The sequence below is a fragment of the Pleurodeles waltl genome, chromosome 3_1 (genome assembly GCF_031143425.1).
Source record: "Pleurodeles waltl isolate 20211129_DDA chromosome 3_1, aPleWal1.hap1.20221129, whole genome shotgun sequence".
NCBI lineage: Eukaryota > Metazoa > Chordata > Amphibia > Caudata > Salamandridae > Pleurodeles > Pleurodeles waltl.
The window spans coordinates 799,737,999-799,757,282 of record NC_090440.1 but is presented as its reverse complement, the minus strand read 5'-3'; the positions used below and the strand labels follow the sequence as shown (position 1 = coordinate 799,757,282).

At 43.5% G+C, this 19,284-nt stretch overlaps 1 protein-coding gene across 3 annotated transcripts in view; it reads right to left on the bottom strand.

Moving 5' to 3' along the window:
• The window catches only part of STK33 (serine/threonine kinase 33), a 788,409-nt gene that overhangs the window by 238,932 nt on the left and 530,193 nt on the right, over window positions 1–19,284 (bottom strand). For all 3 annotated transcript variants that reach the window (XM_069223669.1, XM_069223668.1, XM_069223670.1), the window contains one exon: window positions 17,854–17,966. In XM_069223669.1, the coding sequence (XP_069079770.1) occupies window positions 17,854–17,966 (113 nt within the window). The remainder of the gene's footprint in view (window positions 1–17,853; window positions 17,967–19,284) is intronic.

The following is a 19,284-nucleotide window of genomic DNA, read 5'->3' as shown; positions in this document are numbered from 1 at the left end:
ATCCTTAGCCCACTCACTGAAAACCATTTGAAAAATAAAACAAGCATTTGCAATGTAATCGGTCACGCATTAGCAAGAGTTAAAGCTGTTGGTGTTGTAAATGATAATGAGAACGTCGCATTTGGGACTTTATAAATATTTATCCATGCAGCACATTAAGCCTTTATCAGAAATAAACTGTGTTTGTGCATTCCTTTATACAATTGGCATTAGACTGTAATGGTCTGAACAGCCCTTTCAGAACACCACAGTAAAAATAGCATTTGGAAGAAACATGCTCACTGTGCCACTGGATTCAAGCTAGCCTGGCTGATGAAGAGTGATACCCTATGAGAGAATTTAAAGATGCACTGAGTGGCGGAAGAGGTTATGATATTTGGGCCCCCTCTCACCTAGAGTGACCCAAAAGATTGCCTGTACAGAAGGAACACATAATTTTAATGTTTTGGGGGTGGTTCCATTGCCCTAGGACCACCACAGGCTGAGTTATGGGCACAAAGGTGTTGTAAACTGAATGCCTGCAAAGCATTATGGCCTGAGTTTCCATGAATTAATGAAACCTTTATCTGAAATAAAGTGAGTTCATTCATTAGAAGAAGGTGCTGTCCCACGGTGGTAGCTAGATGTCCCATTAGCAGAAGGTGCATTACCACTGGTGATAGCTAGATGTCCCTGTCGAGCCAATGAAATCAGTAGTGCCTTGGAGCAATTATTTTGTTTATATCGGAATGCTGCCAGAATGATGCGCATTACACATCTACAGGCCACGCAGAATTGTCAGAATACTAACAAGGCCCATATAACACAAAATCCTCTCAGCTGCAGAAAAGATGCATTGAGTGGTGGACGAAGTTATGATATTTGGGCCCTCCTCACCTAGTGTGACCCACACGATTGCCTGAACAGAAAGAGCACATTATTCTAAATGTGTTGGGGGTGGTCCCTTTGCCCTAGGACCACCATAGGCTGAGCTATGGGCACAAATGTGTTGTAAAACAAATGCCTGCAAAGCAATATGGGCTGAGTTTCCATAAATACATTTAACCTATACCAGAAATAAAGTGTATTCGTTCATTAGCAGAAGGTGCAGTACCGCTGGTGGTGGCTAGATATCCCAGTTGAACCAACTAAGTCAGTAGAACGTTGAAACTGTTATTCTTTCAATATCAGGAGCAATATCGGGAGTGCGTAGCGTAGCATAGTGTATTACACATCTACAGGCCAGGCAGAATTGTCAGAATATTAACAAGGCCCTTACTACACAAACTCCTCTCAGCTGTAGAAACAAAAGTTTCAGCTATGAGAGAATTTAAAGATGCATTGAGTGGTGGAAGAGGTTATGATATTTGGGCCCCCTCTCACCTTGTGTGACTTACAAGATTGCCTGAACAGCAAGAGCACATCATTCAAAGTGTTTTGGGTGTGGTCCCATTGCCCTAGGACCACCGCAGGCTGAGCTATGGGCACAAATGTGTTGTAAAACAAATGCCTGCAAAGCAATATGGGCTGAGTTTCCGTAAATACATTTAACTTATATCAGAAATAAAGTGTATTCGTTCATTAGCAGAAGGTGCAGTACCGCTGGTGGTGGCTAGATATCCCAGTTGAACCAACTAAGTCAGTAGAACCTTGAAACTGTTATTCTTTCAATATCAGGAGCAATATCGGGAGTGCGTAGCGTAGCATAGTGTATTACACATCTACAGGCCAGGCAGAATTGTCAGAATATTAACAAGGCCCTTACTACACAAACTCCTCTCAGCTGTATAAACAAAGGTTTCAGCTATGAGAGAATTTAAAGATGCATTGAGTGGTGGAAGAGGTTATGATATTTGGGCCCCCTCTCACCTTGTGTGACTTACAAGATTGCCTGAACAGCAAGAGCACATCATTCAAAGTGTTTTGGGTGTGGTCCCATTGCCCTAGGACCACCGCAGGCTGAGTTATGGGCACCAATGTGTTGTAAAATGAATGCTTGCACAGCATTACGGGTCGAGGTTTCTAGAGTGCAGTGAATATTGTAGTATCAGCTCTCCTGCTGTGCCGGGAGAGCCTGAGGTATCATTCCTCTGTCGATTTCATATTTTATATAGGGACAAAAAAAGTACAAAACAAAGGTACAAAACAACTACTAGTTATTACTGACCATGTAAAGTAAGGAACAAGTGATAGGCAAACGTGGAAAACAAACCACGCACATGAACATGAGTGCTTTCTGACAAACAAGAGAGGCAAGAAACAAAGAAAAATAGTCTGTCCAAACAACATAAAAACATGTGAGGCGTAAGTAAACTGTACTTGGCCGGTGCTCCTCAGCTGAATACAGGAAGTGGCGCATCAGCTGCCAAACCACTTAGAAGGCAGCACAACAAGAGCAACACTGCCTTCAACCTATAGGAAGTGCCGGGCAGGCAGGCAGGACCAAAATGCCCATATCCTTACCAACAGGTTTTCCAGACAGCGCATGCGTGCTATCGAGGCTCGACCTAAAAAGAAAACCTTTTTTTTTTTTTTAAATGTGCCTTTCATCTGTATTCAATGCCTCATGCGGATGTTACTACAAGGGAAAGCATTATTTATGTTCTATTCTTTGCTTACCTTCAAAGTATATCTTCAAGTGTTTCGTAAAAATGTCATTATGATTTTGAAAGCATCTTCAAAATACGTAAACAGTTCATTTTCATGACATACACTGCATTAGTCAGCACGTTCATTAAAACAAGAAATACATCAATGTATGAAACTTGTACAGGTGTTTATATATAAAACACTGAGAAGTAAAGAAAAAAGTGATTGTAAACTTCAATTGAGGTGTGTAAATAATAAAAACACATCAGAAAATGTGAAAATAAAAATACCTCCATCTGCAGGAGGGAGACCCCCGCATGTAAAGAAACCAAGCAAATGAGAGGATCTGCAAATTGTTAACAGGGACGGTTTGTGTATGTAATTTGTGTGTCAAAACTAAGGTTCTTGGTGTGTGTTCTAAAATATGTGCTATGGGAAAATGTGCACTTTGTGTTAACGAAAAGTGTTTGTATGTTTTAGGAAATGAAGTGGCAATTTCTTTTTAACTACAGCATAGCATGTTTTTTGCTCAAATTATGCAAATTAAACTGGGTTTTCTCAGGGTGGGATATTTCCACAGTGTTTAATCCTTCATCCATCATTGACAAGTGACTATCCAACCACATCAATGCAGCAACAAAACTATCAACTCAAAAAAACTTAAGAGTTTACTGATTGATCCCCCAGCAGTATACCTTGACCCTTATTCTGCACTCTACCAGGGTACTTGTATGTCGGAGTAGATCAGGGTCAAGATCTATATGTTACTCTAACTGCATATTGATGTGCAACACAGAACATGCTACAACCATGTTGCACAAACCTTCTGATGGGTACAGCTGCATCACCCCTTTACATTCAAGATTTTTGAATTACGACTAAAGCACCCAGAGGTATCTTCAGTAATGACTCATGTATGCATGTGTACCCTACTGTACTACTGTTGAAGTAGTGTTGTTGGACATTGTAGAATGTGAGGAGGATGCAGAAAGAGAGCATGACCTGCACCACCTGCAAAAAAGTCATGATATTTCTTAAGAGGAAGTTTGGTTGTAAAAGTAATATGTCATGTCAACAAGCATGCAGTCTGTGCAAGGGTAATGTGTTTATATTGTGCTCTAGTAATTGATGAGTATGTTTCAGATGCCACCCCAGGTGCTCATGTAGCTCTAGTGTAAGATGTTCATACTTAACCATGGCCCACGTATCACCGAAATCCTCAGCAACCAAGCAACATCAGTGAAGCAGCCACCGACAGTACAGGCAGCTTGCATGTTGATAGAGTGCCAAATGGTGTCAGGTGCACAAAAAGTGTGCTGTGTGGTGAGGTGACTAAGTACCACATGGGTGCAGTCAGAGGCACATACTACATGAGGGGAGAGGCCAAAGGCATAAAATTCCATTTACACCCTTCACCTTTTCACCAGTGACTGCAGTATGGCGATCAAGAGCGGTGAGCACTTCTGTTGATGCATCTCAGTACTTGTGGCAAGGATCAAGACTGGCTTCCCCTTGAGGTGCATATGTGGTTAAAGTTGATCCCCTGAAAAGATCGAGTGGCCAGGAAAAGAAGTGCAGCAAGTATTCTGACATGACCAAGGATAACCTAAGAACAAGCTGTAGATGAATTAAACTTCTGGTCCTAGTCTGCTACTATGTAAAGGACCACTTGAGGTGAGAAATGGCATCTAGCAATGACTGCTTCCCTGGACACCCCAAAGAAGATGGTGATAATTTGCCTGTAAATGCCTTCTCTCCTCCTCAGATAATTATTCCTTAAAAAGAATGGCAAAACAGCTGACATATTCACCGATAGTGAAGACAGAAAAAGCTGTTTGGTGTGTTCATTTCTTATGTGGTTAGCCTGGAAATGACTGGTTAGTGTTGACATGTGGTTCACGAACAATCACTTCTTGCTTACTAGGTGTGCTGCAAGTGTTGTAAGTCATGTTTTGCAATCAAACAGGATTTGCTTTAAAGAAAAAAACTGGATCTTACAACAATATTTGCTTAAAAATACTGCATCTCACATAACATTGTTCCTATAGTTTTCAAAATATTGCTATTTGGTGCCTTCATTACTTTCTACAAGGGTATTGCAGTACCTGTGAATTGCCATGTACAGTGCTGGGGATACTTCAAGGCTGCGCTGGAGTACCTTTACTTCTGTTTTAGACCTTTTGGCTGTAGTAACTTTAGAAGTGGACTCTAAGAATAGCAAAGGGCTTTCTTTTTCGTGGGTGGATTTTGATCTCTCCCTAAACCCCTTTATACACCGCCTTTAACTCCCTCCTTGGTCCTAATCCCTCCCATTTAGGAGTAAGTATTCCCGTTTTTCTAGCCACTCCTCCCTGTCCCTCCCACAATCACTACAATGACATGTGAGAATGTGTTTGGAGATCGCCACATAAAAAAAGATATGAGAGGCGGAAGCACAGAACTATCCACGTATGTTTCTGAATAGCATCTGTGGCATGTGCAACAAAGTTCAGTTTGTGAATAGACCTATAAGTGCCTGTAATTCCCACTGACGTTGGGTAAGTGAACTTGTTTGAATCTGTTTCTGTCTAAGGGATGATAAATCATCCATCAGAATTTGGAAAGCAGAATATGTAATTTGAGGCACACAATTTATTTTTGACATATCAATGAAATTATTATTCATAACTGTTAACACTTCTATATTAGTTTTAGCATCTTGTTTTCTAAAATGTTTTGTAGCCTTTTTAGGATTGTATGTTGTAAGGCTCTGCCCAAAACATTATATTAATAGAGTCACATCTTTTGATATCAAGTGCTACAGTTAGAAGGAAAACAGTTAGATTAATGTCATCATGTAATATTTGCGTGTCAAAATGTAATGGAAATGGGAAAATTGTAATGGTCTCTTTAGATTTTGGAGACCATGGGAGTGAGCCTAGTAACTGTGACAAGGTTTTATAAGATGACAGATGTTGTAATCTCAAACATATTTTCTAATATTTTTGGAATGTATGGGTTTGATGCCTTGCTATACCTGGGACAAGGGTCATGCATGAGAAGCTGCTTTTAATAGGTCAGTTGGTAGTTGCCAGACCCTGATGTCATGGATGGTTACCACTGGTACTTTATCTAAATTCATCTCATACAAATGCATAGCCAGGAAATCTACAGTAACTGTATTTCTCTTTCAATGTCCCTTTTATTTTCATCATGATCTGTACATCGGGCTTAGATTGAGATTGAGCAGCAGCCGCAACCTTGCAGGTCTGCACTGCTGTTCAAATAGCCACATCTACTACGCCGTGTTCTTTAGAGTAGAGCTGTTCACTCTTTAGTATCATTGTGTACTGCACATGTGCTAATGATTGCTTGTCTGGTAGGCCAGTATCTTTTCTCAAAGCTGCTATAGCCTCAACTGAAATTTAAATAAATATTTGAATCCGTCCAAACGCTAGTGTGGAAGGGCCACATTATACCCTTTCATCCAAAAAGTTGCATTTGATACACTCACTATTGGCTCTAAAGGATCGGCCTTTTGGAGGGCTCGCAAGGGCTTGGATATTTGCAATCTGAATGGCCGAATGACCTAGTTTTGGGTGCAAATCTGTAAGGCTGAGTTTCCTCATCTTCGAAAATTGTCTCAACAGATGCAAATATAGGAAAATGATTCTTCTTTGTGCCCACTCCAGGTTGCGCAGAGCCGTCGGTATAAAGTATCATATTACAACAGTGTAAGGTTAAGATATGTAGAGAATTTTGTATCATTTGCTGATACTGCAAAAAAACTCCTGCTCCCTGAGTGCAGGCACAAACTTAAACTTGCTTGCATCGCTGCTTGTTTGACCCTAAAAACATGGAAGGCTTGGACATTGGGAATGCTCACTTTATAAGCTGGTTATAAGGATAATATTGGTGAAACCACTGAATTCATTTTCCCTTGGTGCAGTATGTATCTGCTTGATAATGTCGGTTCTGGTGGCAGTGAGAATGTTTTGGACTGGAGTGAATCTCTATTCCACCATTAAATACAAATCTTATTTATAATTCATCGAAATAGTCTATGCCTCATTATTTAACATAAAAGTTTAGCCTGAAGTCTGGAAACAACTTTAATTACCATTCTCAATATACTGGTCCTTGTCTGGAAAAACATGGTTTCTAACATGTCATTTTGGAGACTACACAAAAAGGTAGTGTGGGCATCCCTCCAATCTTTTTCTGAAAAGGTGGGCACGGCCGAGTCATATTGAGGCTTATCTCCTTCTCCATACTATAGTAGATACACTCTTCGAAAATTCAAAATCCCCATAAGAGGTTGTAATTTGTGAAAAATATTAGTGGGTTTTTTAGTGAATAATTTTTAAAATATGACTGCTATCTACTGCCATCTTTATAGTTGGAACCATTATCTGGAGAGGGTCAATTTTATTAAGCACGTCTGGAGAGTCATCTAATGCTAATCCCACAGAATATGGAAATAGTAAATTCTCATTGAAGTCACCCATTATAAGTATTGTATAACTTGCATATTTTTTCCAAAATTATCTCTAGAAAGTTGTGTGGCAGTTGCTTACTATCACTAAATACTTCCTATACTACAAATATGGCATTTAGAAAGGCAATGTTGCACTTTTTAAAGTTGATCTTATAACCATTCTGGGCCACAGTAGTAATTATTTTGTCAGCCTTATTTTGGTGCTTCTATAGGTTGCAATCAACACAATAAATATCTTCTAGATACAAAATTGCCTTTGGACTGTCCTGAAGAATTCTAATATTCTCAATATATGCATATATTTTGATTCAGCTACCATGGACACTACAATACTCTACACTGCCAAATTAGCCCATGTTGCACAGATTTGACCTGGATAGTGTAGGTTGGCAAACTTATCTATGTGACTTCCACATCTGGGTTGTTGCTCTGAAATGACTTACACTGGTTTTACTACAAGAGTTTAGATTTTTCACTTCAGGGAAGTAGTTCATTAATGTCAGGATATTCTGTTGATTTAAAATATCATGGCTTCCTTCCAACTTATACATATGGTATAAGTCAAATATAGTAGTTTCAAAATTGTTACTGTTCTTTATGTGATCACTACCAATAAAATGTTCTGGTCTTAAAGAAGATGATTTTAGTTTTAGCAAATCATCACACAAAATGCTACATTCAAAATGAATGTACAAGTTACTTAACTTCGGTAACAATATATCTGGTAGAGACATATTCTAGTTGCAGATTCCTTACCCTTGAATTCTCTCAGGCGTCAGTCTGGATTCAGAGATTTTTCTTTGAGCAGTACCTCTGCACTACGTCAGTTGGCGTTGGTCGACCCCACGGGCGAAGATTCGTCCCCTGCTGCTGCGACAGAAGATCCTCCCAAAGGGGCAGTCTGGTCAGAGGATCTGTGGCCATGCTCAATAGCTCTGGATACCATACTCTTCATGCCCAGTCTGGAGCCACAAGAATGACTCAGGCCCAGTTGTTCTTGATCTTCTTTAGAACTCTGGTAAGAAGTGGTATTGGCGGAAAGGCGTACAGGAGGACTGAGCTCCACTCAAGACGAAAAGCGTCACCGAGCGATAACTGCATTCGAAACTCCAACGTGCAAAACTGCCAACATTGCATGTTCTCTGCAGAGGGGAACAGATCTAACCAAGGTTCTCCCAATTGTTGAAAGAGGACATGCGCCACCTCTGGATGGCCTATGCATCGACGGCTGAGCTCATCTGCTCTGGCGTTCAGAGAGCTTGCCAGATTTTGAACCACCAGAGAAATGCCCTGATGTGCCAGCCATGTCCAGAGATACAGCGCCTCTTGACAAAGGGCTCAGGACCCCACACCGCCCTGTTTGTTGCGGTACCACATGGCGATGGTGTTGTCCATGAGCAGCTGCACCACTTTCCCTTTGATAGAGGGAAGGAATGCTTTCAATGCAAGTTTGATTGCCCAGAGCTCTAGCAGATTGATGTGAAGTTTGACTCCGCCGGAGACCAGAGGCTTCTGATCTCCCCCTCTCCCATGTGGCCGCCCCATCCCAGAAGTAATGCGTCTGTCACTATCGTAAATTCTGGTTGAGGAAGGGAGAGGGATCTGCCTTGACCCAATCCGGATTAAAAAACACCATTGCAGATCTTTTGCAGTTCCCTCCGAGATGTGAACCATGTCAGAGAGATTCCCCTGATGCTGCACCCACTGGAACTTCAGGTCCCATTGCAGAGCCCACATATGCCATCTGGCATGTGTCACTAGCAGGATGCAGGAGGCCATGGGGCCCAGCAGTCTCAGAGTTATTCTCACCAAAACCCAGGATAGAGGCTGAAACATCAGAATCAAAGCCTGAATATCCCAGACTCACTGATCAGGAGGATAGGCCTGAAACTGCACTGTGTCCAGAACAGCTTTGATGAAAGGGAGAATCTGAGAGGGGGGTCAGGTGTGACTTCGGCATGTTCAAAGTGAACCAAAGCATGTGCAGGAAGTTCACCGTAGTCTGAAGGTGGGAGACAACTTTCTGGGGCATAGCTGCCTTTAATTGTCAGTCGTCGAGGTAGTGGAAGACTGAAATCCCCAAACTGCACAGATGAACTGCAAACACCGCCACCACTTTTGTGGACACCCGAGGGGCCTGGTAAGGCCGAAGGGGAATACGGAAACCTGAAAGTGCTCGTGACCTACCATGCATCGTAGGTAACATCTGTGGGCAGGCAAGACAGGGAAATGAAAATAGGCGTCTTGCAAATCCAACACCGCCATCTAGTCTCACGGGTCCAAGGCAGAAAGGACCTGAGCCAAGGTGAGCATTTTGAACTTCTCCTTCCTGAGGAGGTGATTGAGTGTCATGAGGTCAAGGATAGGACGTATGCCGTTGTCCTTTTTGGGCATCATAAAGTAGTGGGACTAACAAACAGCCTACTTCTGGCGCAAAAACTATCTCTATCGCCCCCTTGGCCAAGCGAGCCGCAACTTCATCGCGGAGAAGTGCCAAGTGATCCTCTGGTACTTGGTCAAAAGATCGAGGCATGGCAGGAGGGTAAGTCTCAAAGGAGAGGGAGTAGCCCCTTCGGACGATCTTTAAAACCCACATGTCCGTCATGATGGATTCCCAGTGGCGCAGGTGATGGCATATTCTGCCGTCAACTGGGCAGAGGTGGGGGAATGGACTACAAAGGTGTGGAGGCTGCAGTGGGCGCAGGATGGACTGGGCAAACATCTGGTTCCCTGTCCCACGAGCCCTTGAGATTCTGCGTCCCCGGCCACGCAGAGGCTGGGCAGCATGCGTGGCATGGTGACTGGGGAAAGGATGTGGCAGGGAGGCCCTCCCGTGGCCACGAAAGGGGCACAAGGCAGACTGTTGTGGACGAGGGGCAGTGGAAAGTCCAAGGGATCGAGCCGTATCCTGGGAGTCCTTAAATCTCTCCAGTGCAGAGTCCACCTTATCTCTGAAGAGATGAGCCATCAAAGGGCATGTCCATGAGGGTCTGCTGGACATCCCCAGAAAAACCAGAAGTTCTCAACCAGGTGTGGCGTCGCAATGCCACTGTTGATGCAACCGATCTACCTGGCGAGTCGGACGTGTCTAGGCCATTTCGAATGCTGAACTTGGCCATGTCTCTCCCGTCGGCAACAGCCTGAAAGACAATCCCACGGGCCACCTCTGGGATCTGTGGCAGAAAAAAAGGGTCTGAATCCAACATGGGACGGCTAGGTCCCATCGAAGTCGGAAGCGGCGTCGGCCGACGCTGTTCCGGCTCCGCGCAGTTGAGGATCAGGATCGGGTCGACATCAATTGTGGGCCCATCCGACATCAGGAGCGTTGATGACATCGCCAGTGCCGGGCAAGGTCTCAGTGGTGTGGCCAGGGCAGATCCGGATGCGGATCTAGAGGGGCTCTTGGTGGCCGGAGCTGTTGGAGCTGGAGCTGCTGGCACAGAACTCGAAAGGCCCCTCATGCCCCGAAGGTGCCACAGGGGGGTGTCGGACTGCCCAAAAATGAGGAGCATGGCCGCATCAAATTCTTTTAGTTGGGCAGGGGTCGCTCTGGCTTTAGGAAATTTGGGGAGGCGCGGAGCAGACCCAGTAGTAGGCGCTGCGGCCAGAGGCCTAGAACGTCAAAGCACTTCCCGCATTTCATCGTCCAAGCGACAGGGTGAAGTTGAAGAATGCCTGGACTCCTTTGACTGCTTTTTTTTTTTTTTTACCCAAATGTCCCAGTGACTTTGAGGATGACGAGTGGTGGTGACTCTGCGGCCAGTCTCAAGACCTTCCTCTCGAACAAGACTGAGAACGATGCAGAGTCGAGCGCTGGGCCGCCATTAGCTTTAGGGACAGCTCTCTCAAAGCCTTTGGGTGCATGGGCCGGTACTTGGAGCATGACTTCGGGTCGTGGTTGCACTTGAGACACCACAAACAGACCAGATGTGAAACAGTCACAGACATCATTCAGTGACAATGCTCGCAAAGCTTAAACCCGGTCTTCGGGGACACCCTTAGACGCACCAACAGTCACCACAAAATTCGACAAAAGTGTTGAGGCCAGTCAAAAAGTGACCAGGGTAGCTCTTCTCCAGATCAGCGCGTGGCGCAGAAAGAAAAGAAGTGAGGCCACTGTGCCGAGGCAGCATCTATATTTGACATGATGTCATCACGGGGACCACGACGCAAAAGATGGACTTGAAGACAACCGAGGCCACCTGATGGTGCACAAGGGTACTGCTCGAAGAGAAGTCTCTGGATCCAGTCTGATGCCTGGGGGAAATTCTAAGGTAAGGAATCTGCAAATATAAGTCTCTATCAGATAAATGATTTTAGTTCATGAGCTGTAATATTCGTCTCTGCTCTGATAGTGGTTGCAGCTACCAAATAAAATCTAGGGTCGGAAGGAGCAGTTCCAGAAGAATTGTGATTATCCAGTAACTGTATTAGATTCAATCGCTCTTATGCTCATAATAACTCAAACCAATTGTAGAGTGATTGTTGCTTGTCTTTTTCTGATGTTAGAGAGTTGTGATCTTCACCGTTGGTGCCACTTTTAGTGATGTTGTTAAAAATATGTTCACACAAATTAATTCATTTGTGGTTTCCACTGTATTGTTACTTGAGGTAATTCTTTCAGGCGGATCCTTCAGCACCTCTTGTATTTCAGAAGGATAAGTTAGCAAAACTTATGTCATCTTACATGGCTTGTGCTTTTGTAGGTTCTTCTTTGATACGGTTTTCATTATTTAATGCTGCTTTGATAATGAGGCAATATAACTGAGCTACTCAAAAGGAGAATACTCACAACTTTAAGATAAGATTTGCTAAACTGCTGCCAAACACAGTTTTTTAACTTTTTGCCTTCTGTTTCTCCTTCCTAAGGAGACTGAATTGCCTGACTGCAGCCCTCTTCCTCCACTCTGTGTCAACCACAACAGTCACTGATGTCAGCTTACCAATTCGCACCGGATACCGGGGCATGACAGCTGGTGTGGACACCGACCCTCAGGCTCCCAAAAGGACATAAAGGACACATGGGATTCAGAGTCCACCACCCTTGCATTGTTGCAGAGAAAATTAACCCACACCAGATGGGGCAGTGGCTGATTTGCAGCAATCCAATAGGTGGAGAAGAGCAAAGCTTGAACGGTGAGATGGCAACAGAGAGGAAGTAGGAAGGAAGGAGCATGCATATCATGAAAAGCATGCCTCACCCCAGAACTGGGAAGTACAAACAGCAGCTTAGCTTGGATATTATTGATAATCTGAGGAGTGAGGAGAATTAAAAGCAATTACAAAGATTGGGTATAGCAGTATGTCTAGCTTTTATAACTTTGTCTATGGTTTAAACAAACGTGTTTTCAGTTTCCTTTTGGAATCGAAAAAGTGCATTTGAGTTTGGCGGGTAGAGAATTTCAAAGTGCTAGAGATGTTTTTTGCACATCTTGTGCAGCAGCATTTCTAGTTTAGAACCTCTTTGTTGTCACCGTTAGGTTTGTTACACTTCTTACATTTTTAGCAGTTCCTGAAAAATTGAACACATCAAAAAGATTTCCAAGTTGATGCAGATGTAGGGTTTTGTAAAAAATACAGGCCCCTCTGGTTTTAACCTGGTTCCCAGAAGTAATCAGAGAATATCTTTGGGAACTAGTTAGTGTGATCAAAACTCTTTGTGCCTGAAATCAGATGAAAGGTGCACAGCATTGATGGGTGTCACAGTAGACAGTGAAATGCCTAGTAGAAATGTATTTCCAAATTCAATACAAGTAAATGAGACATTCATAGACCCTCCCACCTAGCATGGTCCTGTTTGGGTATTTATTCACAATGTGAGAAATATGCATTTAGAAGTATCCATCAGAAGAAAGAGTTACTTACCTTTAGATATAATTTCCACCAGAAAGAGAGTTACCAAAGGTATTTAACTTTTTTGTTTATTATACTGCCTTGCACTCAACCAGCAGTGATAGAAAGATGACAGCGACAATTTAGAAAAGAAAGTAGTAAATCTGCAACTGTAATAGTGTCAATGTAGGTACAGGTGCAGATTTCCTAGTACGTTTGTCTGAAAATCTGCACCAGGCACAGGTTTACAGACATAGTAGTGGGAATGTCATGTGGCACCTTTCCTGGGCTCCGGTTCCTGCTGTCGGTAATTCTACATAATGTGCAGTGCAAATATACACTTTTTATTCTACCTCCTACTTCCCCCAATCCCTAACCTTATGTTGATCAGTTTCCATTCTTATCTCCAACCATCTCAAGGGTGGAAAAAGCTAGGATTGGAGTTTGGAAATCCCCAAAAATATGTGAGTTTGTGAGCATTCCCAAACTTACAGTGCTAACTACACTTTAATGTACTTATGTAGGTATGTATATGTTGTTTCTATAGCACATATGTAGCCAAAAGACAGTGGAGTGCTGTACATGTTCAAATACAAAAAGTCGTGTACAGCCCACAAGGTATTGAGAACTTTGGCTGCATCTCTTCCATCTGTAATAGCCTTGGAAAGTATGTCCCCCTCTTCCTCAGGGACCATGGGCAACAGCAGTGCATCCAAATCACACAGTGCGTGGGAGTAACAGTCCAAAATGCATGCAGTGTTTACAAACCGCATTGCCACACTGGTGGCTTTTCTGTTCAAAAGTATTCAGCCTTCTGGATTCCCCATCAGCTGTAGTAGTAGGGAATGCACCAGGAATTACATGGAGGGAGGAGGGTTGGACAACTAAGCTCTCCAGGGTAGGGTGTTACGTAAGGAAACTGGGGTTCTTTGGGGTGGGGCAGTGGGCAATTGTTGTGTTCAGAGGAGACCCTGTGCAGTGTTTGGACCAAGTCCTCAGCAGGACATCAGTGAGGGCTTCATTAAAAGGGGAGATGTGGTTCTGAGGGGGTCACTCCCGGTTGAAGTATTGCTGTCAAGACACTAGTCTTGTCTGTCACTAAGGGTAGGCAACGGTCCGGGGCCTCGCCAGCCCTTCTCACCACCATAGTAAAAGAGGATTCCTCCTCCGTAGCCACAGTAGGCAAGACCACGCCAGTATCTGGAGAGGTTCCCAGTCCAGTGGCATCCACCAAGTCCTCACAGAAGTCCATGTTAGGGTGTAAGGGCTGATACTCTTCAGGGTCCAGTGACCCTTTCCCAATCCTCCCAAGTCCAAGCCCATAAGAATAGGGCTTGGGCTCTGCCCTGGAAGGCATGGCTCCAGTCGATGCTAGTGCCGGAGCTGAACAATGCCTCTCTGGCTCCGTGTCACACTCAGGGATGAGAATGGGGACAGTGCTACCGGCGCTGGGAGAGCCTGCTTTCGGGACCAGTGCCAGGGAAGATTGAGGTGGTACCACTAGCGCCAGTGCGGATCAATCTGTGGATCCAAGGGGTCTGACTGGAGCTGTGGATGGAACTGCCAGCAGAGAGGCAGCGCCCCCCCCCCCCCCCGAACCCAGAGGCACACCAACAGGAACAGTCCACCCAAAGTCAGGCGGGGTCACTTTGGCTGCCATAAACTCGGGAAGGCGTGGAGTCAGCTCAGATGCAGGCCCACCCGCGGAGCCCGGACTCAAGTGACGATGCTCTCTCGTCTTGTTGGATGACTTCGATGGACAGCGTGAAGACAAAGACCTCTTCGACTTACACTTTTCTTGTGGCACTTAACTGTGGATGACGTTGAGTGGTAAGAGGATCTAGGGCTCCACGACTGTTACCAGGACCTTCCTCTTGACCAGAATTGAGACCACTGTGGCATCACCTGTCAAGTGGCAAGGAGCTTGAAGAATCCCTCCATTTAAGCCTTGGGGTGCATAGCGTGGCAGATGACACAGGTGTTTTGCATCGTAGTCGCACTCAAGGTACCAGGCAAACAAGGTGCGGGTCGGTCACAGACATATGTCAGTGACAGGCGCGGCAAAGCTTGAAGCCGATCTTCCTAGTTGACATCCTGCCACACCAGAAGAAGATCTCAGAAACAACATTGACAAGTCAAAAAAGGTCAGCCAAAAAATGACTAGAGGTAGCTCTCTCAGGATCTGTGCTGACTGGTGCAGAAAGAAAAGAACTAACATCAGCGTGCTGGGGTTGCGTCTGTATAAGCATCATGCACGTCACTTCTGATGCGGACGACACCACGTAGAACTGAACAACGCCACCTACTGGCATGCAGACATACTGCTCAAGAAAAATTTCCATAACAAGTTTGATGCCTGGGGATAATTCTAAGGTATGGAATCTGCGGCTAGAAGTCTCTGTCAGATACACACATTTCACTTGTAAGAATATCCTGACAGGATTCAAAGTTACAGCTTGGAGGTTCAAAACTAAGCTAATTAGAACAGACAGGTGTTAAGGTTCTTTCTCAATTCTGAGAGATCCACAGTGGAACCAAGAGAGAAATCAAGCTTAATTCAAGGAACTGGAGCCGGATAGTAAGAAGAACAACCGCCTACTCTAGCATGTCAGATGCAAGACTGGCAAGTGAGCAGGTAAGATGCAGAGCATAGTTGTATCCAAGGAACATAAAAGTGTATACAACTGACAAGATAAGGGCTAATATTGTAAAGTACTATTTAGGTATGAGTAAGAATCTTGAGGAGGGAACGCTTATGGATAGGCAGTCAATGATAATTAAGTAAGTGAGCAGTGACTGTGGTATTAGGAGACAGACTGAGAACAAGCCTGGAAACTGTGTTTTGGACCACTTGAAGTTTCTTGATAAGGCAAGCCAAAGTGCCATTATAGAGAGCATTCTTGTAGCCCAGTCTACTGTTCAGTGCTTGAGTCACTGTTTTCCATGTGTTCTGAGCAACCATTTCATTTTCTGAGCATACTGAGAGTTTTAAAGCAAAACACAGACACCACAGTTAATCATAAGTTAGATAAGGAACTAAGACATGTTGCTTTAGGTTGGGCTAAACAAATGCACATAATTTAATTTCCAGCTCAACAACTGGTATGTTGTCTCTTTGTTGGGTATACTTGTGTTAGACATGCCATTGGTTGGCGTGATTTTCTCTGTCTTTTTTGCTTCTGACCTCCTTTTCTGTATGCTGCATTACCTTTTTGCTGGTTTTACTGCTGACCAGTGCTAATATGCAAGTGCTCCCTGTCTAAATTGTAGTGGTGATTGGTTTATCCACGACTGGCCTATTTGATTTACTAGGAAGTCCCTAATAAAGTACACTCTGTGTGCCCATGGCCTGTAAGTCAAATATGACTAGTAGGCCTGCAGCACTGAATGTGCCACCCACATGAGTAGCCCTGTAAATGTCTCAGACCTGCCACTGCAGTGTCTGTGTGTGTAGTGTCTGGTAGTGAAATACTGCTAAATTCATTTTTCACTATAGCAAGGCCTATCTCTCCCATAGGGTAACATGGGGATTGCCTTCAAATATTTTCAATTTCCTATTGGGAGCAGATAGAGATGTGGAGTTTGGGATCTCTGAATTCACAATTTAAAATCTTATAGTGAAGTTAGTTTTTGAATTGTAAGTTTGAAAAAGCCACTTTTAGAAAGTGAGCATTTTCTTGCTTAAACATTCTGTGTTTCTGCCTGTCTGCTGAATACACGACTGGGTCAGGATGACAGTTGGGCTGTTTGTGCATTCAATTTAGACAGTCACACAAAGGGAGGGAGCTGAGGTGTGCCTTGTATATCCTAATAGCATATCTGCAGGCTGATGGGTCTTCCTGAGCTAGAATGGTGGGAGGAGCTGACCCTTACACCTGAACAGGGCTGTGCCTGTCCTCACATTAAGCAGTCTTTTACCCCCTGAAGTATGTCTGAGGCCAGGTCGGGGAAATGCAGGGGATCTTGAGCACTACAAAGATTTTTCTTTGAAGTTTGTCTACTTCAAAGACAGAAATGGCTATACGTACTGGACCTCTGAAACCATTTAGTTAGAACACTTCCAGACTGAGGACATTCTGCCACAAACAAGAGCTGGATGCTGTAGGAGGAACTGCCACTCCACCTGTTGCTTTGCTGTGCTGGCCTGCTGCTTGCTGCGTCTATCCTGTGAGTGAAAGGACTGGACTTGGCTTTCTACATCCTGCTTTCCAAGGTTCCAAGGAGGAAAGAATCAACCCACCACCTCCCCTGGTCTGTAAAGAACCGAAGCATGGCTTTGCTTTTCTGTCGCCTTACCTCTTGCTGTGGCCTGCATTGTCTTTGTTTTTGACGCAGCACAATTACTTTGTGCGAAAAAGATACATCCATTGATTCCTACGGATTAAGACTTGCTTAAACTTTTAAAAAGTTAAATCTTGACTTGTTTATGTTGGATTTTTGTTGTTTTGGTCTTGTTTTACTCAGATAAATATTTGCTATTTTTCGAAACTGGTGTGGAGTCCTTGTGTAGTGTTTTCACTGTGTTACTGTTTGTGAGGGTACAAATACTTTACACATTGCCTCTGATAAAAGGCTGACTGCATGAGCCAAACTACCAAGAAGTAAGCAGGGGTTACCTTAGGTGTGACTCCATTACCCTGACTAGAGGAAGGTCCCCTCTTGGACAGGGTTCAAGCTACTGCCAACTAGTGACCCCCTTTTCAACAACTTTAAAATGTTTGGGATAGTGGTTCTATGTTGATAAGTAAATGTGAGGGACTAGGAAGAAATACAATCACATAAAATTAATTTGTTTTGAAATGTCAATACTTATCACCAAAGATTGTAAAACAAAAGATCAGATGACAGTGAAGTATTCATTAATTTTAAAATGCAACAATTTACAAAAAGGAACCAATTGTTGTAACTCACTCCTCTGGAAATTAAGCAAGTTAAGCTCAATTACATTTTTAAAAGAATGCCTTTGCTTTACTTACCAGAACTGCTGATTGCATTCCACACAGCATTAACAAAATGTAATTCTCCCTTTTTTATATTTTCAAAAAGTTTTTCTTCTGAGCTTCCTTTAAAAGGAGGGTCACCACTTAATCTATAATTAAAAAGTTGTACAGTTTTACATCTGCTTTAAGTGCTGTAGTGTCACATCCTACATAAAATAACTAAACATTCACTGTTAACAGTTCAAAATATGACATCTAAATGTTTTAAGATCATATGGCTGATTACAGGACTGTATTCAAACTACAATAACATGCATTTGATTTCAGATGTTCTTTCAGGGGCGTAGGCTCACCTTAGATGTTATTCTGCATGATTAAAAAATAAAATAGATGCATGTTCTTCAATATAAAATAAAAATACTAAAATAATGTATACAGAGAGTGGAACTGTGTGCACTCCTAAAAATATGTTCCCTCTGTAATACCCTGGATTTTCCAGATACCAGAAGTGCCAAAGTAATAAATAACAAAATACCCAGCCACTGGGTAAACAGTAGAAATTATTTATTACTTGGCCGGCTGACTTGAAAATAGCAGAATAACTTCACAATTTATCTGCTCACTGGCTAAAGAATACAGGGAGTGCAGAATTATTAGGCAAATGAGTATTTTGACCACATCATCCTCTTTATGCATGTTGTCTTACTCCAAGCTGTATAGGCTTGAAAGCCTACTACCAATTAAGCATATTAGGTGATGTGCATCTCTGTAATGAGAAGGGGTGTGGTCTAATGACATCAACACCCTATATCAGGTGTGCATAATTATTAGGCAACTTCCTTTCCTTTGGCAAAATGGGTCAAAACAAGGACTTGACAGGCTCAGAAAAGTCAAAAATAGTGAGATATCTTGCAGAGGGATGCAGCACTCTTAAAATTGCAAAGCTTCTGAAGCGTGATCATCGAACAATCAAGCGTTTCATTCAAAATAGTCAACAGGGTCGCAAGAAGCGTGTGGAAAAACCAAGGCGCAAAATAACTGCCCATGAACTGAGAAAAGTCAAGCGTGCAGCTGTCACGATGCCACTTGCCACCAGTTTGGCCATATTCCAGAGCTGCAACATCACTGGAGTGCCCAAAAGCACAAGGTGTGCAATACTCAGAGACATGGCCAAGGTAAGAAAGGCTGAAAGACGACCACCACTGAACAAGACACACAAGCTGAAACGTCAAGACTGGGCCAAGAAATATCTCAAGACTGATTTTTCTAAGGTTTTATGGACTGATGAAATGAGAGTGAGTCTTGATGGGCCAGATGGATGGGCCCGTGGCTGGATTGGTAAAGGGCAGAGAGCTCCAGTCCGACTCAGACGCCAGCAAGGTGGAGGTGGAGTACTGGTTTGGGCTGGTATCAAAGATGAGCTTGTGGGGCCTTTTCGGGTTGAGGATGGAGTCAAGCTCAACTCCC